Below are 23,424 nucleotides of genomic sequence, written 5' to 3' on the forward strand. Positions count from 1 at the left end.
AAAATGGTTATGTTCTCTTCACTGTCGCCTCTAAGGAGGTGCTCAGAAGGGCCAACTCTAGTTTCCCTACGTTCTCAGAGAATTTAGAGCAGGAGTCCCAAGGTAAACTCTTCAGAAAAGCTGTATTAGCTGTAGCTTTTTCCTTGTTTGCTGTCTCTAGGCTCTTTGGATAAAATTAACCTCTATGAATATTCCTTTCTACCCTCCAGTTAAAAGTGCAGACATAAAAGTGGAAGGAGAAATATATCTGCAGTAGTGAATAATATAAGAAGAACTGTAACAGCGTGTATTTTTTGCTTCTCTACTGTACATAAATAGCCTTGACACAAGGCTTTCTGTTCTGATGTATGTTTTCCTCTTATATTGTAATAGGGAAGCAGCTAGTTACTTGTGTTTAGAAGACTGTGGGATTCAGACAGCACAGAATGTTACTATGTAAGCAGAGAAAAAGGATTTATTTTATTCTAAATCAAAGATATGTTATGCATTTATTAAGCACATGTAGGATTTTTGAGGTTGTACAACATCTTTGACACCTATTTAATCATTGCAAAGGTCAAGCTGGCCCTAGCATAATAAAATAACCTGGCACTATGAGTATACAATTTAATGTTACATCCACAGCACAAATGACATTTTTAGTACTGTACACAAAAATGACAACTACAAAACAGCATTTTATGATAATTAAAAAATAAGTATCTGAGTGGTTGAATAGACTAACATCTGTAGAGACAATTTTCCTAACTGTATAAGAAAGCCCTAAAATTAAATACAAAAACTGAAGAATTGTCCTAGGGCATTACATCGGCTGTTGTACAGCCTGATCTCTGAAAAAGTATTTCTTGCAGTTATGTAAACATAACGTAGTCTACTTCTTTAAAAATGTTCTGTGTTCTGACTGGGCTTTTGTAAACCCCTAATGGCCTGAGGAATTTTGGTTTTGTTTCAGGATCTTCTAAGCAGTGTTCTTAGCCAGCATTTAAAAGAGTTTGATACTGTAAATTTTGGCTGAAAATCTTTCCCAATTCAGATATTCAGGTGGTCCAAATACTAGTTCTGTTCAACCCACTGCCTCCTGCAACTGTATGGGGCCAAGAACCCAGATGCCTAAGCCACCAGAACACCTGCATTATTAATACCATGTCAATGCAGAGAACATTCAGCAAAGCTGCCAAAAAAATGAGGAAAGGGATCGTCTTGTTCTTTGTGAGAGTGATAATTGCTTACTCACACAAAGAAGTTACTGAATGTTACCTGATCCACAGTAACTACAGACACACTCAGACCAGATAAAATGTTTTGAAGTAGCTTAGCCTCAACTGAAAAAAAAATGCTTAATTTGCATAATACAAGAAAATTGCTAAGAAGTTAATATATTTATACTCCAAATACAATAGTAATTTATTTTAACAAATCAATTATATGACTTACAGTATTAGCTCTATATGGAAACACGCTAAGTATACTCACCAAGGCAATAGCTGGGAATAAGTGTTGGAAGCCAGGCTACATTAGAGAAAGCGGAGGTATGAAGAGAATTAATTCGAGCCAATTCAGATACTCCTCCAGTGTATGACAAAGGTCCTATAGGGTCTACACGCCACAGAATCAGCTCACTATAGATTGCATTTGGGTCATGGAATGTACGGGTTGCTGCATTTTTAAGTTGCTGCCTAGAAGAACCTTTCACATGTTTAATAGGATCCATTATCCTGTTAATCCTGTCAGAGTCCCAGGAACTGTCTGATTCGGGAGTTAATAGAGCATTATGATGAGAAGAAGTTAGCAGTAATGGTAAAACAGAATGGCAAGCTAGATCATTGAGATGAAAACGGTGACCGCAGTACCTAAATTTATGTGATACAGTAAGCAGAGTAGTAAAAGCTGATTTATCAGCAAAAGTAACTGCCCACTGATTTAGAGAGCCATCTATATGTTTGGAAATCATCATTACTACAGGAGAAATTATATTCACATTTGCACTGTCCTGGGGAAAGCTTGGTCCTTTATTTGCTAGAGTCTTATCTGGAAAGTCCATTGTCTTCTGATGTACAGCATTACTGTTATCTTTTACAAAGACAGGGCAAGCATACATCATAATATTTTTGCTAAGGGAACTAGCATCTCCTGATGGAAATGCAACAGGAATCCTAGAAGAAAATGAAACCTAAAAGAAAAAATAAATAAAAATTAGAATATAACAGCCCAGCTTAAGTCTGAATAAATGTTAGCTGTTTCACAGAAAGTATTTAAAATTAAATTCATACTGATGTTCAGGTATAAAAGAAAGGACACAATGATTGTTGATTAAGACCATAAATAATAAAACAATTTCAAATACACAATACCTGAACTTGTCGAAAGATCCCTGGAGTGTATTCATCTAAATATTTCACATGCCACACCAAGAAGGTACCATCAATAGGATGGATAGTAAAAAGCATATCTGGATTTCTGTTCCATTCAGTTAGAAGCAACTCAATTTTCCGATCTAACAAAACTGTTGGAAGAGGCATGCGTGGGCCTGCTAGGAGCGATGTTTTGGGGCTTCCCTCTCTTTCTCCATCTTCGTGTTCTGAAGAGCCTGTACCAGTCCCTGTCTCTGATTCTCTATCTATAGACAAGTCTGCAACAGAAAAGAAATGGGCCATTTTATCCATTGCAAAGATTTCTCTATCAGTTTCTATTCAAAACAACACAGTATTTTTTAATCTGCTAATAGTACTATCGGATAAAAAACACAAATGAACATTGAACATTTTTCTTTGGTATGTCTGTATAAAAATATGAAGCTTTGGCCTTTGGGCATTGCTCCTAACTATGCAATACAAGTAATAATAAATTTAACTGTAAAAATCCAGATACTTAGAGCAATGCCCTCTCTAAGATTATTCTAGTCAACTATATAAACCCACACATTTTATATGAATGCTGGTTCCAAATTAATGTGGTGTTTTTTTTGTACTTAGAAGGTAATAATGAAATACATAGTATGTGATCACTGATGAAGTAGTATGTATTGAATATTCAGTAAGAATTATCACACGCTTAACTGCTACATTGGTAATCTAGATTAAGAACCTAAGCATTATAAATGACACAATGTATCATCAGTTTACTGTCTCTAATTGGTCTTACTCGTTTCTGTAGACAGATTTTTACTTCTACATATTCTTACTGGCCAAGTGACTCTCCCACAGCAATGTAAAGTATTCCTGGTAGGATATGTTTTCCATCAATAATTTCAAAAATATGTCTCTCCATTCCTTTGTGAAGAGCTACAGTTTGGACCATCGGGTGATATAAGGTTTAAGATGTAAATCTTACCAGTACTAGAAACAGTGCAGTTGCATTAAAGTGCAGCTAAGTCAAACACTTCTTAAAGCTTTCCATAAATTGGTATGTCATTACTCACCATCAGATTGTAAGGTAAATAGAACAGGTCTTGGTTGTAATTTCGTAGCTCAGTGGAATATATCCAAAATGCAAATGAAAGACAAAAGCTACCTTTCTTTTTCACTGTGTATATTACTGTTGCGTTCCAACAGAGAGTACATCATTGAATTTTTTATGCCTACAATCACAGCAGTCAAAATTTCAGCTGTAAATGTCTATTTATTTTACATTAGTGATAAAATGTTAGCACTTACAATTTTTGTGCTAAATAACCGCATTAATTATTGCAATTATGTGCTTCAAAATAATTCCTGTGCTGCATATCTCAATATTACTAACCATGATCTAATCTCATATGTAAACCTCTCTCTTTTTCTTCAATTTCTTCTTCCTCTTCAACCTCAACATCAAAATCTTGTTCTAGTTGTTGTTCAGAAATTTTTCTTAGCTGCTGCATAAATACTTCAATAGAGGACGTAAAATTAAATTCTTTATTATTCAACCAGTGAACAACGAAGCCTCCATTTCCTTCATCTATATTAAACGCTGTTCCAGCCAAGACTGATGGAATATCTGCGGACAATTTTAAACAAACAAAAAAACTATACATTAAACTGCCCATCTTGTTTATCTATATATATATACACACACACACACATTTCTTAATTAAGATAGTTAACTTGTTTTAGGGAGAACATAATTTGCGCCTGCAAGATTGAAAAGGTAAGCTGTAGATCCAGTTTCTACATGCAATTTTTAGGAAAAAAAAAGGGAAGATATTTTAACATGAATAAATTTACACAAAAACTGATTCTTATGTGAATGGTAAATAATACTCGACAGTTCTAACTGCTCAGTTTCGTACATGGCAGTGTTGTCACTTCACGTACAGATTTTAGGTAAGGCACATGGTTGCTCTTTAATCTCTTCCTTGTTTAAAATATTCTGAACCATTCTATAAAATGTAGCTGGTTTCCTACCAAAAAATTTGGTACAGCTTTTTTTCATTCACTATATATTCTGTAGGATGCAAATACTTTCTTAGTCATACACCATTGCCTCCCAAGCCCCAACAATCAAATGCTAAACAGACTTGAAATTCTGGTTTCTTTTGCTTTCTGATGTGCAAAGATGAATTTAATCGGCTTTTAAAACTCCTGAAGTTATTCAGAATAAATTCAGTCTCATTTGTCTTACAAGCTCTATGCCAGGTAACAGACTTGTAGAAGAACAGTTGCCTTACAAATTCCCTGTATCAAATTAAGCAAAGAATGTGCATCTCAGACCTCTTATTTTTTTCATTTTGTGCAAATATATTATTACAGTCTAATATACGGTTGTGTTTCACCTGTATTAGGGTTGATGCTTGCTGCTATATGGAAGTGACCAAGTGCATTTGCGTGATGAGAAATGTGACGCTGAACTTCATGAGTACCCTGTTGATCTGGCAATACATCTGTGTGGGTAACGAGAACTGAAGATCTCCTTTGTCCTTTTCTCATATTTTTCAAATGGTGAATTGTCTGGTATGGTTATAAAAATAAATTAAAAAATACTAAAAAACTGTAAAGTAAAAATTCACACTTACATAAAGCATAAAGGTTTTAAACTTCCTTCTACTTCAGAAGTGAAGACTAATTTCAAAAGCATTATTTTAAATAGATTTCAACAGAGATTAGTAACACTTATGTACATCAGTTCTGGCGAAAGGCAAAGCTCTTCTAAGAGTCTTCTGAAAGTTCCTTTAAATATCTTCTCCAACAACAACACAAAAATACATGCTATTTTGTGTAACACTCGTAAACAAGATAATAACAATCTAAAAGCAGTAACTTTTGCAATATCATTTTATAATTAATTATTTTTGTGTAACTGAAAATTCCTGAGAGCACGTGGAGAGCACAACCGATTCCACAGCCCAAAGCATACTTGGTTCCTCTCTCCCTATCTGTTGATGGTCATGATATATAAGAAGTAAAAACTTGGTCTGATTGCAATAGCCTACAAACGAGTGGTGCAGTCACTGGTTTTTTTCTTTTGTTTTCTTGTTTTCATATTGATAGGTTTTCTCTTACTGTAAACTTAACAGACTTCATATGACTGCCACTGAAATTTAGAGCCCCATAATATCACCTTTTGGAAATGCAGTTATCAAATCAGATAACTAACAATTAAACGAGTTTATTTATTGCTGTCACTGTTTTTATAATTACAGACTTTCAGATCCTATCAGAATGAAACCACCACTTACTATTCCATGTCAAACATTGTCTCTTCCCAACACTATTAGTTAGCTATAGAAAAAGTAGATTGAGTTTTAGGAACATGAAGCTTGGGTACAGAAATGCAAACTCTGACTTCTGCAGTGTTTAGTAACAGACTTCAAAAACCGATATGAAATAATTCAGACTATTCTGTTACGCTTATAAGAACTAGATAATACACATTCTTACTTTTATATCCTTTATATATTTAAGTTTTAACAATATTGAAATAAAAAAATAGACAAAATGAGCTTTTCCTTGTACCTCTAGTGCATGCTGTATTTTGTCCTTCTGCTTTCCAGATTGAGAGATGGTGCTGCTAATGCTGGAAGTGCTAGTTTCACAGATCTGCTCACCGAGAAGAGTGTCTTCTGGTAACAACGTCTCTGCCCACAGCCGACAGATGCCATCAAGACATGATGTGAGTAACACGTTACAGACCAAACCCCTAATGATAGACATATCAAGGTTACTACCCAATTAATTAAATTAGCTATATGGACACTGCAGAAATTAGGGGAGTATACAAGTATTTAGTAGTTATTGTTTCATCCACATTTCTGCCTCTCCCTTAAATAAAGGTTTTGTATCAGTAGTGATTTTTGGCATCCTGATAAACCCACAGATTATTGGCAAAAGTGGATGTGAACATGGAATGGTTATTATTTGATAAATACAACAGTTATAAAATTGCAGTTATGAAACTGCCTAAGCTATCTGACTTGCTGGACTATGTGAAGAATACGTAAGTTTTACTAAATAATGAAAAGTGAAATTAAACATCTAATTAAGAACCAGTATATAACAACAAAGCTCAAAAAATAGCTTATTAAATGCTAATCATTTAAACAAACATTTTCTTTCCAATGTCATAGCACCATTTGGTGAAGACAAAGCCTTACATCCATACTTCCTGGCATAACTTGAGAAGGCACTGAAATTCAGACTATATTTTAGAATAAATCTTGTCTGTTAACATTGACTGTCACTACTGTACTAGGTAATCCAGAAGCTTATGGGGAGATATTCCTATGTTTTAGTTCTCGAAAATATAAGCAGAGAAATCTAATCGTGTTCTTGATGGCCAAATTTTAAGCAGAGCATTAAAAAAATCTTGGTCAAAGGCTTGCTGGTGTTTTTTTTAAAAATAAAACTTTCTAACCTGGGCATGTACTTGCTAATGTTACGCCATGAAAATCCTGTCACTGCTCGAGGATGCGCCAAATAAACAAACGAGAAGCAGACATCCCTGGAGCATTTGTTCTTTTCTTCATTCTCTTGGGGCAGAAGAGATGACTTCCAACCAGTCATAGGATACCAAACCTTTAGGAGGCAGTCATCCTAAGTAAAGCAATAAAAAACCCATGGGGTTAGCAAGCTATAATTAAAAATGTCACTAAGAGAAAATCTCAAATAAGGAAACTGCTGTTCTGGTATCTTTCACGAAAACTTGATCTGTGGCGCAGAACTAATCTGCAGTTCTTCAGACAACCCATTTCTGAGACCACTTGCTTCATTCATCCTGGAATGAGTTACAGGACTCAAGAAACATTCTGCTGGCAACAATCCACTCCCATAAGGAATTTTTCTTCCAGTTCAATTGGCCCCCTACTTTCCTCTTTGTTCTCTATGCATTTTCTGCATAGCACATATGCACACTTAATTCCCACGTCCATTTCCCTGCAAAGGCAGAAGCCAGAAATAGGCTGCCACTCACACTACAATATTAAGCTCACTAACAGTCAGTTTCTCCACTGAGACAATTCATGCTCTAAGTCCCTGCTGGTTCCCATGCACAGAAAGCCTGACTTTTATGGAAAGCACTGTATCTACCGAGCATAGTAGGAACAACAAAAGGAGCAGATGCTTATTCCTGCATCAGAGGAGCAGATGCATATGACAACCTTCCCCTCCACCAGCACAACCGATGGTATCTTTCTGGTTTGAACGGTTGGACACCACTGATGTAATTAATGGAAACAAAACTGAAACGCTGGTACAGCAATACTACAAATGCTGATAAGGGAGACTGAAGTATGACTATACTGATGTGAGCTAAGGACAACATTACTAGTATGACAGCAATACACTGTACACAGCTGGATGCCACATCCCTGGATTTCCGGACTTGCTGCTGGAGTGGAGGTACAGAATAAAGTAAATAAATTAATAAATTACAGACCTCTGAGAGTACAGATAGAAGACAGTATTTCCTGACAAGCATCAAAAAGTACAGTATCTGACCACAGATTTAGCAAGAAGGAAGTCTGACAGGCAGCCCTGTTAAGGATTATGATCAAAGCTGTGCATCTCATGAAAAAACTAATACAGAGCTGTGTTACAGACAGAAAATGACTTATAGAACCATCTGCCTCATCTACTTAGTCAAATTCTTAGCTATATAAAAGTATATATTCATGGGAAATAAAAATATGGAATGAAACAAATCTTTTTATAATTTTCTAACCAGACTGATTCTAAATGTAATATTTGTTAGGGTGTTATAAGTACATTTTTAGTCATAAAACAATGCAGCTCACGATTTTGTTGTCTTCTTTAGTAAGTGTAAGAAAACAAAGGTGGTTAAAATTCATCTCATTGTTCAAACAACATTAAGTGCAAGCAATAAATGCTTACCTATCCAGACTTGTAAACCAAAGAGAATCACTCAAATGAGACGGTGACATTAAAGACAATTATTAATTGAAAACTTAGCTTGCATAGCAAGTTGACAAAAAATATGCCACACTGAAACAGAAGTTAAGAACTGACAACAGAACCCAGAATTCACTAAATGGAAAATGTCTTCTAATTTATCCACTGATGTGTGCATATTATACCAGTTTAAATGTCTATGTTTTCTATCATAATGATTTAATATTTACCCTCATTATTTCCAAAAGAAGTAGAAAAACATGTTTATGCATACCTGAAAGTTCATCTAAGTATATTTTATTAAAAAAAAATATATATATATATATATACACAAGTCTGTACCACTGTCACTGTGTTTCCAGGTTGATTCTTAAGTATTCAGTAAGAGTACACAGCTAAATCCGATTTCTTGTTGCTGAAATTCATGGAATTACACGAAAACAGAGCACTACACGTGAGAGAATTTAATTAGCTCGGACTACAATACAGTGTATGGTCCAGGACTATTCTATATTATTTATTTATTTTTGTCAAACAAATGCAAAACGTTTCAAACACTAATTGTTCTATTTTTTGTCCTTACCTTCCCAGCTGTTGCAAAGTATTCACCATCAGGAGACCATGCCATCAAGTGTACGGATACTGCAGTCCTAAAGAACACAAGAGTGAAGTCTTAAGTCGTAAGTAAAGCCTATTTATTCTACAGTATTATTCTGTACGTATTCGGTTGATTAAATATTACTGTTCATTATTTAAATGAAATCTGTTAGTATTTTATAGTTGTTTCTTTAAGCATGCTTTAGAAATAGCAGAAGCATAAAAAGTATTAACTACAATAAAACAAAGTATTTAGTATTTTCACAGTTTTACAGAAAAACAGCCCATAAAATAAATTAAGTACGGCAAGCCTAGGCTACATCTGATGGGATCACAGAAGTTTGTCCCACCTGTTCCTCTACTCCCAGTGCAGCCAAGACAAACAGTAGGAAGAAATAAAAGCCCAGATCTTTTAGATAACTTGTGATACTATTTGTCTGTGACTACACCTTATGGGTCAGCTGTCTGAAAGAGGAAAGCAGCCCATACAGTGCTTTGTGAGCACAACATCTAAAATGGCTTCAAAAGAGTCAAGAGAAAGCAGGTTCATAGGTAGCTGCTTCCCAAGTCTGCATATAAATATATCATATATAATACTTAATATATTATGTATATTATATATATAAATGGCTGATCATGAAGCACTTCTGTGACATAGATCTCAAATAAAACTAGGTAGAAAGAGTTTCAGGACCCTCTTCCTAAGATTCAGCAAGCAGCTCTCATCTCTATCAGTGTAGCATATCTGCCTGCTACAGCTCCTCTGTTCAGTCTCGTGCAATCTATCAGCACGCCTTTCAAAGATGAGAAAACGGGGGCAATTTTGATACATTGCCAGCACTACAGTTTGGGCAAGCCTTTGACTAGGTTATCTGGTGACAGGTCACTTGAAAAAGTGAGGAATTTTTATCTGGGGAATTTTTATCTGGAGTAACTTACATTGTTTGATTTTTATGGTATTTTAAGCTGATTTAAAAGCACATTTTAAAATATGGTTTTGGAGGGAAGATAGGGTTGATATATGAGGTGGCATTGCAATCTGTCTTAAAACGAAAATTATCTCACTCACTTGCACTGCCAGACACATTTCCAGTCATTTAGAACTGGGAGAACTTTATCATCTTTGATCTGATTGTCAGGATCATCATCTTCATCTTCTTCTAGAATGTCACTAGATGGAGGGGCCCACAGTTGCAAAAAGTCAGTTGCTGTCAATAGCCTGTTACCTGAAAGTAAGTAATATGAAAGCTGTGAAACTAAGATGATGCACATATATTGAAAGATTCAGCCCATCATCATATTTTGTAGAGAATTATTCAGAACAGGTATTCAATCATATTATACAGCTGTTTTTATTACAACACTTTGAATTTATAATATGTTTTAAGAAAGCACATCAAGGGGTTTTTGGTGACTTCAAATGATAAATCATATTTAATAATGAATGCTGCATATGCTAAATAGCCATTCACATCTCAAAAATATACACATCGTTATACATCTTACAAATGTCTGGGTACATTGTTGACTTTAATTGTGATAAAATTCTATTTAAATAACTATTAGTGGTAATTTAAGTCAGCTAGCAACTTAACACTGAGATTCCCAAACTAAGATCTTGCACAGGAGACTCAAACACTTGGTACAGCATCTTCATAAACGCTAACTGCAGCCTCACATTTTACGCAACACTGCCTGAAAACAGATATTCTAAAATTTCCATATTCATGTTCTCACTTTATTACAATAAAAATAATGTGTGTTTAAGTTCTACCAACTACAAATGTTGAACAAATACTTCATAAACTTCACTCACCTTGAGGATCCCATGCCAGGTTGTAAGTCATAGAACTGAGGAAGAATTGCCCAGTTTTAAGCCACTGACACTTAAGTTGCTGTAGTTCAAAAGCAGTAAAGGATTAATTCTCACACCAACAGCAAAATACAAAGGTATCCATATTTCCTTCTTTCTCTATGAAATTACTGTTAAGCCTGTTGCAGAAACATTCAGGACCCAGTGGTAGATGACTGAATCTAGCATTAATAATTTCCTTAATTGTTTTACAAAAATTAAATGCATCACAGAGTGCCCTGTGAACCAGATGTGGACCTGTCACACTTACAAATGTATCTGTAGATTACTTAGCGCTTGAGTGCTCAGCTGTGGCTGTGCTGTTAAAACAAGCCTGGGTACATGTATACAAGTCTAAGTCATATTTCTGTACCACAGATCTGAAGACCTCCTCAAGTTAAAGAAAACTTGTCACCATGTCATTCTAGTATGAGATTCAAGAAGAAGATGTTGTTGTGAACTTAGGAGGAGTGCAGTCCCCAGGGAATTCATGCAGTGGAAGTTTCTACCCATCCATTTTTATTACGGATGGTGGAAAATGTTTATCCACTAGTCTTTTGTGTGCCAATGTAATATAATAATAATGACTGGCAGACAGACTTGTGCCTCTTCTAAGAACCTAAACTGAATTGCAATCATGAAATACATACTTACACAATTTCTTTTATGAGAATTTATACCAAGCGGTTCAAAAATGCAAACAGCATTTCCATATGATGCTGCAATCTGGAAAAAAAAATACAGAAGACTCAAAATTTTAGGTTAGGAGGTAAGTGTAACTGCTCCTTAGTATTCCAAAGTAGCTAAAGAATTTCCAGTACATCTTCTGTGTGCCATTGTTCAACAAAAGTGAAATTAATACAGATGTCATTAAGGAATTTGAGAAATACATACTTCTGAACAAGTCCATCTTTAAGATTTTAACTCTAAGTAGGGAAGACGTCTTGTTCAGTGGGATAAACACTATCAATCAGATCTAATATATTCTTCTAGAGTAAGTACTGTTAACGCATAAGGGAAAGCCAATGCCTTCACTGCTCCTGCTCATGTTCTGTCTACTTCACAGCTAACTAGTAAATTAATTATTAGTGTCTGGGTCTCAGTGTATTCCCAGATTCCATTTTGTACCAGTAAATAATAATTATGAGAAAAAAAAAGAGATGTGATTCTATTTTGAACGGTTAAATACATTGTGAGGGGAGACAAATGGTAAACGGGAAAGCTGCGGTATTTACACCACTGAACCCCTCAGTTGCTTTCATCCACTTATTTCACAGAAGCCTCCATACACAAAATGGTACTTATTAGGAGTTTATCTGGTCATGTTCCTAATATCCATATGCTTATGAGTACTTCTGACTATCTCCAAAATTCCTTTTTCTTCCTGAAAAGATTTTAAAAACTGTTCAAGTTCTTCCCATTCAGGATCTAATTTCCTCAATACAGAAATGATACAAAAGTTTCATGGCACTTCTTATGAAATCTTATTTCCTCTTTAGGGGGAGGGGAGCGGGGGGAAGGTTGCAACAACACACTTCCAAAGAAATTAACAAACCGCAAGTTCAGAGTCCCAAATGCAGAACCATCCAGGGGTTCATGGTGATCTTGCAGGGGCCGCCGGTGCAGCTGGAATCTCTCTTCCAGTCCTATTGGGACCACACTGCTGCAGTGTGGGGGCTTTGCAAGCTACAGCTGCCCAAATCCTAACTAGGGCTTTCTCAATATTGCAACCAATTTTTAAATAGCTAACATTACTAGGCAGTGACAGCTGAAAAACAAAATTTGGTTAGTGCACTCCCTAGCTCATAGAAAGTAGTTTTTTCTCAGCAATCTAAACTGTCTCTTTAGCATTATTTAGGGATTAAAAATAAAACCACATAGCCAGTTAAGGGGCCATGCTGTTATGACGGCTCACACTGTAGCACTTCTAAACACATTAAACATGCCTAAGCTTTTCTGAAAAATAAAGTATTGCTAATTCATTACTCTGCAGGACACAAACATACACATGCACATATGTGTATATATACATGTACACATGAATGAGTCATCCATGTCTTCTTTAGCTAGTTGGCAGCATACAATAATGGAGACAATGACAATAATTTAGTATCATTCCAGTTCTTATACTATATTGTAACTAATACATAACGAATGCATATTTCCACACTTTGTGAGACCTGTTATTGCAGGTCCTGGAAAGGAACAAAACCCATTGTTACAAGATGCCTCTTGCCACCCCCCCTACCCCCCCACCCCCAGTTACTACTAAACTGAAAAAATTCTCTGAGTAACACAAGAGGTGTTACTCAGAAAGTTACAGATCAGTAAAAACTGATCTTTGTCATGAAATTAACTTGTTAATATCATTAATATATTATATTGCTGTTTAATTATTTCATTTATTCAAATTTTTTTAAAATTCTATACAAATTTATTAAAATCCTTACCCTGCCTTGTCGTTGGGAGCACTCCACACAACTGACCTGGATGTTTCCATGTTTAGCACCGGGAATAATTTGCACACATTCAAAGTCATTTGCCAGAATAACAATGTCACAACCAGAGCCATATGCCTGAAATATTTTTTTAAAAAAATACAATTAAAAATTTATTTTAAAAACTAACTGCTTACATATTAGAGGACTTTTGTTTTTGAGAGAGCTGTGATAATCTCATTGAAACAAGATGCTACTATGTAGCGGGTTTATTCCTCACCAACTCAGGAGCACCAACAGAATAAGCAACAAGTAAAAACAAAGTAGCAAAGGAGACATTAATTTTTCCAGGGCTTAAATCACGGCAAATAGAAACATGAAAAAACCAAAACAAACAAAAACAAACCCTAAACTTAAGCTCTGTGTGTACTTCCACTTTTGTGTAGTTTCTTTCAGTTTTAGTTGGATTTTTTCCTCCCCTCCAATCCTTGCCTCTTAGAGCAAGGCAGCCAGCAGTTTACTAGTCAGGAGCACTTACTGAATCCCACGTAAAACTCTTAAATACGTGTGTGTCTTGCCCCCCCTCCATTATTTTTTTATATTTTTTTTTTTTTAAAGACTATTAAGTGATTCTTTTCTATAAGAATCTAGTTTCTGGGCTTTTCTGAGTTTTAAGCAGTGCACATTACTGTAAGACCGTAAAACAACAAAGATTTGTCTTGGATATATTGTATCTTGTGCAATACATGCTACAGTCTAAGTAATTTGTTTAAGAGTAAGTTATAGAACAATGTTAACTTGCAGAACTTTTTATTGGCAGGATAAATATATATGTGTTCTAACCTTTCACTTGTCCTAGTGTGCCAGAATAGTCTAAAAAGTTTAATCAATCCAGATGATCTGTTCCACTGAACTCCCACATTCAGGCGTATAAATCCCTCCCTAGCATCAATCTACCAATATGGCTGTTTAAAGTCTCTAGAAGTCGCTTTCCTTAAAGTAAGTTTTCCGCTGATCCCAATAAAGCAGGCAGAAATTTCACAACAGCTGAATTAAGCAGAGTCTGCAAGTCCTCAACAGTCAATTTCACATGGTACAAAATTATTTTGTCATTTTAACTTGTCCCCTGCTTCTTTCACAATAATTTCCAAATTACTGAGTCCTAAGCCTTCTCTTTTGAGGTCAATAAGTTTAAGGGCTGCCTGTATTATTTTTGAGAAGTCTATGAGAAGTTGTAAGTATTTCTATAGAGTTTACAGGATCAATGCCCATTGATGGGCACACTAAGATAACGATGCAAGATAACCACTGGAACCAGAACGGACAATTTAGGTCTCATGACCTTCTCTGTCTACTTCAGATCTTCCTGGGAAAGAGCAACAAGTGAGAAATTCACTTAATTTAGTGAAAGTCCAGTCACTGCTAAAAACAAGAAAGAAACAGCAATAAAAGTAGCAAAGCAGAAACTCAGGCCTCAGAAATTAAAACACCATACAAGTGCACACACAAAAATGAAAACTGTGTACAAAACATAGATTGTCTGAAAGACTTTCAAGGTCATTGCGCAAAAATAAAGTGACATAGTGTTGTCTGAGTCTTCAAGCCCACAACCGTTGTTCTGGGAAGCTCTGAGGAACTGATACTGGAGTTATTCATAATGCAAGCAGGAGAGAGAAAAAAACCCCAGCCGCTAAAAGGTTGTTTAGAGGGAGATTATCTATGTAATAGAATATCCTAGCTCCTCGATGACTAGGCTATGCAATTATTAGACCCAGTCTGGAAGGGAGTAAGTCCTTATTAAAATGGAATAGGATGATTTCCAGAAAGTAAGAGAAAGAAAGATGAGATTCTGAGATAAGTTCTGGCATTGAACAGAAAGTAATTTTGTTTTGTTGTTTTCCTATTTTTTATATTGGAATTTGTTGCAAAACAAACTCCACCAGTGGCATGGAATACTGGACAGGCCAGCAGATGTTCCCAACTAGGAAGGCAGAAGATGGGAGACCAGGATGTGAATGCCCGTAAGCAGACAGAAAAATGAAAGCATGTCCACTTGTTGCAGTAAGTTATTGAGAAGTCCAATGTTCACAAGCAGTTGGTTCTCCTACTATTTACTTCAAAGGGCAAGCAATTAAACCAGCAAAGAATTGAAAGACTTACCTTCTTTTCAAGTCTGCCTTATAACTACTAATACAAACCTACTAAAAGACATGTTTAAATTGTTAACTAATACAGTAAAAAAAAGCTACTGATCAACCTCAAACAAGTACATAAACCTCTTGGATACCCTATTTTTTCATTGTCGGTATTGATAACTTGACTTGCAAATTTCAAACTAAATTAAACATAATTTATCACTAGTTGCTATCCTGTTAGCAGGAAATATGGATGTGTGCCTCAAAAATGATATATGGAAAGGAAAAGACTTCTCAGCTTTATTTTCCTTATGCTTACTGTTCTTAAACATGCACAGTTGCTACAGTTGTTAATGTATGAAACAGAAAATATCCTATACTTGGGTATGTCTGTTGACTCTGTGAAGCAAAAGAATTTAGTATCTACCTTTCTACATGTTTTAGTTTCTCTTCTCTTATCCCCTACCCGCACCTCCTATTACAGCAACAAAGGAGTATTTTTCTGGCTAATTATACTATTTAGCATATTTTTACAAAGTTATGTAAAAAGGCGGCTGTGAATTAAAATGGTGGTTTACAGTAAACAAAAAAATATTTTTTTTTTCTTAAAGAATCATCAAGATGTAGAGATCTCTTTCCTAAGCGAAATCTTATTACTGTCACTCATATCCTTCCTACTCTTTGCCTGTGTTTGGCACTGCACCAACAAATGACTTGACACACTTAAGTGTCCTATGCCAACAGAGAGGATTTAGTCTGTTAGAGACCTTAGTCAGAACACCTTCGCAACAGCAAGGTACTAGGCTTCAGCTCTAGGTTCTTTGAGCAAGTGCTGTCTCTGGGTTCTGGGATCATTTTCTGAGCGTAGATATTTATTCTGAGAATGCCTCTCATTTATTGAAAGTATATTAAAGTACGTTTACCTTTAATTTACTTTAAGTATATTTATTATAACCCCACCTTTGAGAAAAGGTGTCCCCTCATTTTAAAACAAGTGTTCGCATTTTCACATTTACAGTCTTCAAATGTCTCGAGACAGAAAAGGTCAATATACTTTTCTGCACTGAAAGTTATTTCCACATTTCACATTATACATCTAAATACAAGTTTTCCATTTGGTTACTTTTATGAGGCTTTTCTAATAAACTCAATATATTAGCATGTTTATACTTGAAAAGAACACATTTCTATTAAATCTTATTTTCATTTTGTCCTTTCACTCCTTAAACTGGTAATGAAGTAGAAGCACCCTACATTGACAAAGAATAGGGAAGTATCATAATATGTATCATCAGTAGTTCCTTCTTAAGGATTCAGCTGACATCTTCATGGAGATCATTCATGCCACCACAGGTCTCTCCTGCCAGAATAACAGTGGCCACAATATTTGTGGCAACAGACTAACAATCTGCATAGCCTGATAAAAGGAATGGAAAATTGGTAAGCCACACAAAAAGGAAAGATGGAAAATAAGATGCTGAGATACTGTAATGGATGAGAGCAGCACAGAGGTCTTAGACAAACAGAATTACAGGCAGTGACTGAATGACGCAAGTGCAGTAAAAACCACCCACATGGACTATCTGCCAACCGCCATTTCTAATGTCACTGATAACTTCAAAGAGAAAATTAAATGGAGTTGCAAAACTGCCAGTACGCAAGGATGACTTGAAGGATCCAGAAGCAACTAATAAGCTGTAGTTTGCCAGCGTCTGCTCTAATGGTCAAGATCTGGGACCACTGCAATGAACAATGACAAAGCTCTAATTGAATGCTGGAGCACCAGACAGAAGCAGGACATTCTGTCCTACTGTAAGAGTTTATGCTATATCCTCAATTTTCAGATAATATAAAAGCAGCATGTGCATCTTTGTCTTTCAGCTGCCCATGTTTTCCTGTTTGGTTCTCTAATTTTACTGTTGAACACTAGAACTACCAGACAGGGAAACAATATTCCTCCACATTCTCCTCTTGTTTTTCTTTATATAAATATTTTTCTCTGTATAAAAAATGATTCATCTCTTTCTATAACCTGCAACTCTTTACAAATTTGGTGTAAGTGAAATAGACTAGAAGTTCTCAAGCTCCAGTGTGTGCTCTTAGAGGTACAGAGGCATTTGAAGACAGTAAATGATGTGGAAGAAACGGAATCATCCCACAGTGGTATTTAAAAAAAAGTTCAAGTTTTTGGCTACAGATGGTAAATATGTAAGATGCAGAAATTCCTTCACCTTCCTATTAGTGATGAAGACACCTGAATTCTGAAACATTTCCAAACTCTCATCAACGGACACAACATTTACACTTCTGCCCTCCCCCACCTAAGTACCAGTAGAATGACATACACTTAATGCAAACTAGCAAAATAACTGAAAAAAACCAACCCCAAACCACTAATAGCCTGTGGCCTGCAGAACAGGCTTTCCTAAATCGACATTTGAGACTAATTCATGACAAACACAAGCTTCAGAGAAAAAAGAACATAGTAAGGATTCAGATGTAAAGTGTCTGTAATCCAGTTCACATAAACATGACACAGTGGAAAACATATAGATATATGCAAGTGGTAATAAATAACAGAGGGATTTGCCAATAAGGGTTTTAATAAGTAGTTTTTCAAGGATGAGGTAGAGGAGAACCCTACACAGCAGACAAAACCTATTCTCAGTTGCTGTATCTTGTGGACGTAATGGTGTGGATGAAGATTTTGCTGTTTTCAATGAGGTAAAAAAAGTTTACATGGATGCGGGAGACTTCCACTTGCAACAGCTTCTGAAATTCATTACACACAGTTCCAGGCCAAGTGTCAGTATTGGCATGAAAGACGCCAAGAAGCATTTCATTTTTTTCAAAAAAATGAAAAGTAATAAATTTAATTTTTTTCACTTCTATCAGAAAAGTTCTTTTGTACAGATACCCCTAAAATCTGATATTCTGATTTTTTCATTAATAATGGTTAGAGTTGCACATTTTGTGCATTTAGTAACACCTCTTACAAGAAGTAAATATTCATTATCTTCTGTTTGTGGGACAGTAGCCAGAGCTTGGAATTTTTATTCTTAGAGAATCCAGCCTTCAGGTAATTGACATACCTATGGATTTTTATTTTTTTTTAAACCTAGACCAGCTACTTGCTGTTCAGAGTTTCAGGGGGAAAAAAACCAACCCTGAGCTTGGACAAAGGGCAGAAGTCATATAAACAAAATTAAAACAGCTTGTCTTTATCTGAAACCACCTGACTCCACATCATGGAAAGTCAGGTTGGTAACATGCATCCTGTTCAGAGTTAGGGTCAGTGACTGAAACTGGCTCAACACAAAATAGCTACTTAACAACAAAAGCTAAGTGAAATCATCCATGGTTTGAAAAATGCAGTTTACTATCATTAAAAACTATCATTAAAAACTTATTAGCTGCCAGTTAGACAGAAGTTCAGATAACATACCCTTCTTCTGTCTAGGCAGGGTGTGTGCTGTAAAGCCCTACTGCATACAGCTTAACTCTGACCTTCTGTAAACTCATTTGTGAAACATGGTTAACAGTATTTGCTGAAATGAGAACATGAAGCAACAGCAAGTTGAACAGTGCACAGAATTATTACCAGAAATTACAAAACCAGAACTTTGTCATTTAGTACTGAAACCCTCTGCTTATGCAGTATCCTGTTTGGAGCTCAAACGAAGGGACTGAGGAGACTGCCTGGTAGAAAACAGCATTATGAAGCTATTTTGCTTCTAATCACCCTTCAAACAATTTTTCCTGTGTATTACCCACTCTACTAGACTGGACGCAATACAGCTATAACATCCACAAGCCAGTTTGTTAACCAAACATCTCTGTGCTTCATCCCTTACTTGGGAAATGCTAGATATATGTCAGGATTGCTGCAGGCAGATGTGGGCGCATAGGGAGGAAAGAACGCTATGTGCATTTCAGATAAAGACTGCCTAAGCCTAGCTCTATTTCTTTGCATTTGTTTTGCTTTATGGACTCACTAATACTTGTTTTCTAGCAGGTAATGAAAAATGAATGGCAAAATTATTTCTCTTCCCTTTCTTATTCTCAAGATAACTAGAAGACTTTCACCAAAGCTTTAAAAAAGTACAGTCGAGGCAGAACATGTTATTATCTTAGCTCTAGCTATGCTGACTTGGAAATTAAAAGTCTACTTTTATCCCCAGCAAGAAGCCATGTAAATAAGCCAAGAGCAAACCATAGAGGAAAGGAAGGATGAAGAACCTGAGAATTGTAATGTCCCTAATCAGGTCAGAAGAAAATGTTTCCTTCTCTCAGAATCCTAAGACTGCTGGAGTTAGGCAGCTAACGCAAGTTCATCTTAAGAGGGCATTTTTCCTCCTCCTTCAAAAAAAGGGAAATAGCTCCAAAACTATTACTAGTGAATTCATGTATACACATACCTAAGCTGTTGTTCTACTATTAAGTGGAGCAAGTTGAACATGAGTGAGTGATTTCTGCACACAAAGCAGCCATATTTTCAAGCCCCTATGATGAATCAGTTCTAGCAATTTTGAACTAGTTCTCACACATCTTAAACATATGACCTAGCATCAACCAAAATATAAGCAAGCACATGCACGCACAAACAGCGCCTCCTCTGCCACAGCCTAACTCCATATGGATTCACGTACTACAGCATATACTCTGCAGATCTCCCTTAACCTCTTGCCTTTTACAGCTTCTGCTGTGTTTTAGAGGCTGACAGGTATTGGGTCTAAAGAGTGTGTCTATAGAGTCAGGCTCTGCCACCAGCACAGACAACTTCTTGCCTAACCTGTAAATCCTGCTTCGGGATCTGAGTTAAAGTTAAGCCTCAAAACAGCTTAATGTTTTGGGAGGACAGACCTATGTCAATACAGTGTTACTGATGCTGACCAACAGAATTTAAGGTTGGGCACTAACGAAAGTGACACTTGCAAGTGGATGGTAGACTGTGATGCTAGTGAGAATCACACAGCTGACTGATTGCCTAAGAATGTGGATACAAGACCCCAAGCTGTTTACAAACAGATGTTTTTAGCAGTACAGTTTACTGTAAGATCAAGGTCTAGAACAGCAGGAAATAATACCACAAATACAGAGAAAGGAGAAAAAGGGAAGAAGAAAGTTACAGCTGTGGAAGTCCAGAAGATACTTTTATTAAAACATACTTTTATTAAAACATACTTTATTAAAACATCCCTTTAGTTCCTTCTTTACTATATTATAAAATATTGGATGCAGAAGACAGAGAAGACAGTGAGACATGTTATACTCAGTTCCATAGTTAACATGCTACCAAATGATTCTGCATTTTGTTGTAAAACATGACTTTTGTTCTTGGAAAATTCTTGTATAAACCATAATTTGCTTCATTATTAATTTTTGATGTTATCAAAACTATTATGAGAATTAACATAAAGTTGTCTTTTATAATACCGGTTGATTGACTTTTATAATTGTCACAGTAAAAAGAAACATATTAGAATATGAGTAAACAACTTCTTATATAAATATCAAAAGTAACAGGGGTCCCTTTAATAGCAGCATGGCTGCATAGCGGCAGAACAACGAATATACAGACATGGCACCTTTTATTTCCTAAGGCTTTCAAGCATTTATTACTGAAATTAGACATCTGTGATAATCTAAAGTAAGCTTTAAATGTTTGAGAAGTCTGCTGACTGTTATCGCAGACGAAAAATGATGCTCTCCATCATTTAGCTTGGAAGTGGTTTATGCCTGGCATATAACCTTGTAAGTCTTAATACAAAATCTAACGAGACAATTTATTCCCAAATGATCACATACTGATTAGATGACAGTATGCAAAACATTGCAAAAGCTGATCACTCATTAGAATCAGAGAAGCATATCAGAAGCTAAAAAATTGGAAATTGACATTAGGATTGACAAAAACAGCCTGCAGATGCTAAACATATTTTATTATATAAAACACTGGACTATTGAAATTTACTTAGGGTGTATTTCTTTCCATTTCTTTTCTTCTCCAGTTTAAGAGGCACATTTGACAAATTTGTGTTTTATTAACCGCAGTAATTGAAGCCAAACGCTCATCAACAGTGGACCGGCCTAAGAAGCCTAGGGCAACAGGCAGAAGGACCATACCCACTCCCCCCCCCCCCCCCATAAAAAGCACCCAGCAAAATTTGGGGGCGCACAATTTGGGGGTCTCGAGTCCAGCCGATCCACGGAGTGCTCGCGCGAGGAAGGGCGAGCAGCGGGGCCCTCCCGCAGCGCGCGGCGACGCTCCGCGGGGGGTCACGCCCGCCGCCTCCCGCCCCGCCTCACCCACCCCCCCCCCGGTACGCCTGACCCCGGTACGAGGGCCCGCACCCCGGCAGGCCCGGCCCCTCCCACCGCTATCCTCGGGCCTACAAGCCACCCTGCCCCCGCCTCAGCCCGGGCGCCCCCGCCGCTCCCCTCGCACCGCCACCATTACCGTGAAGGGGATGTCCTCAACGCTGCCCACGGAGTAGCAGTTGTCCCCGGGGTTGACGGCGCCGGTCAGCACCTGGTGGAGATGCATCGCGGCCGCCCGCTCCCCTGGGAACGGCAGCGCCGCGGTCGCCGCCTCCGCCGGCGACGAGCGGGCGAGACCCGGATGGCTCCGCGCTCCCGCCCGCCGCGCGGGCCCGGGCCCTGCTGGCTGCCGCCGCGAGCGCGCGCACCGGGGAAGGGGGGAGATGGGGGGGGCTTGGAGGGAGAGGCGGCGCACGCGCTGGGCAGCGCCTGAATCAGGTGAGGCGCGCGCAGGCACCGCCTCTGCGCGGACAGCGGCCTCTGTGCGCGCGCCCGCGAAGCAATTAAAGGAGGGGGGGGGGAGGCGCAGCCCGTCAGCGAGAGGCCCGCGGCGAGGGGGTCGGGCCGGCCGCTCCCCGCGCCGGGCAGCCCGAGGCGGGCGGTGCGTCGGGGGAAGCGGAGAGCGCCGGGTTTAAAAAAGGGAGGGACGGCTGAGGAGCTGGGCGATGCGGCGCGCTTGGCTGGCGCCCCGAGGTGAGCCGGTGGCCGGGCGCCTCACGGTGGGCGGGGGGGAGGGAGGAGCTGGCGGCGGGGATTGCTCTGCCGTGGCCGCGTCCCGGCTGTGAGGCGGGCTGGGGAGGCGTGTCCCCCGAATCAGGACGGGGGGTGCCGCCCGCCGGAGAGAGCGCCTGGGGCGTGCCGTGACGGCTGGCAGCCGGCAGCCGCCCCGTCGAGCCGCGGCAGCGCGGCGGGCTGTGAGGCGGGGCCGGTGCTCGGCGCGCGGCGGGCTGTGAGGTCTCGCGCCTCGGCCTTTGATCGTTCCTCTCTAGCGCTGCCTGAGGGAAGTTTGGGTTTTTTTTTCGTGAAGGGTCCTCGCGTCTGGTCGCGTCTCACGGAGCTTGTGAGGCTGTTGGAAATCCCTGAGCGTCCCTCCGGCTGCCCGCAGCGGGTGCGCGGAGCTGCTGAGCAGCGCGTACCGGCTCCTCGGGGGGTTGTAACCCCCAGTCATTGATTCAACAGCGGGCACGATGCTGCAAGTCGGAACGGCTTTGTGTCCGTGAGAAAGAGACGGTGTTTTAGGGACGTTGTAAGCATCCGTTTACAGGAGGTTGGTGAGAAAATTACCAGTGCTTGGTCCTGTAAGAACAGCAAGAGGAGGTGGGGGACCTGGTGGCATTTTATGCGCGTTATGCGACCTCACGGAAAATATGGTGAGGCTTTTGCCACTTCATTTGTAATAGCTAACAGACACTGTTGAAAACAAAAGCCTTTAAATCTGCCTATCCTTTTCTGCCTCAGAGGTGTGAAGAAGGCTGGATCCTGAAAATTGGTTGGACGGGATTCTAAACTCTGAAGGGGAGAAAAAAATAGTCTGTATACAGGCTGTCATGATTTAAGGAAAATTCTCCATTTTCTTGTACTAGGTGAATATGGTACTCTTGCAGTTGTACTATTGGTGATAATGATTGAAGCTGCAAAGCTCAGTCTCCTGGAAAGTTTATGGCACTTTTTGCCTGAGTCAGGGCTGCAAAGGTTCATGTTGCCTTGTACTGCTTCTTGGACATGTACATCTCGTACTGAATAAATGGGTTTACTCAGACAGT

At 38.3% G+C, this 23,424-nt stretch overlaps 1 protein-coding gene across 2 annotated transcripts in view; it reads right to left on the minus strand.

The window, feature by feature from the left end:
* Nucleotides 1–21,970, minus strand: part of DMXL2 (Dmx like 2) — a 56,545-nt gene extending 34,575 nt beyond the window's left edge. For both annotated transcript variants that reach the window (XM_075432009.1, XM_075432007.1), the window contains exons 1-12: nt 21,801–21,970; nt 13,218–13,343; nt 11,422–11,493; nt 10,732–10,810; nt 9,985–10,141; nt 8,902–8,968; nt 6,826–7,004; nt 5,928–6,111; nt 4,748–4,922; nt 3,739–3,972; nt 2,352–2,629; nt 1,474–2,170 (exon numbers count right to left, since the gene is read on the minus strand). In XM_075432009.1, coding sequence (XP_075288124.1) covers nt 1,474–2,170; nt 2,352–2,629; nt 3,739–3,972; nt 4,748–4,922; nt 5,928–6,111; nt 6,826–7,004; nt 8,902–8,968; nt 9,985–10,141; nt 10,732–10,810; nt 11,422–11,493; nt 13,218–13,343; nt 21,801–21,887 — 2,335 coding nt within the window. In that variant the 5' untranslated portion in view covers nt 21,888–21,970. The remainder of the gene's footprint in view (nt 1–1,473; nt 2,171–2,351; nt 2,630–3,738; nt 3,973–4,747; nt 4,923–5,927; nt 6,112–6,825; nt 7,005–8,901; nt 8,969–9,984; nt 10,142–10,731; nt 10,811–11,421; nt 11,494–13,217; nt 13,344–21,800) is intronic.
* Nucleotides 21,971–23,424: the final 1,454 nt, after the last annotated feature.

This window comes from Opisthocomus hoazin, chromosome 10 (assembly GCF_030867145.1).
Source record: "Opisthocomus hoazin isolate bOpiHoa1 chromosome 10, bOpiHoa1.hap1, whole genome shotgun sequence".
NCBI classification, from domain to species: Eukaryota; Metazoa; Chordata; class Aves; order Opisthocomiformes; family Opisthocomidae; genus Opisthocomus; species Opisthocomus hoazin.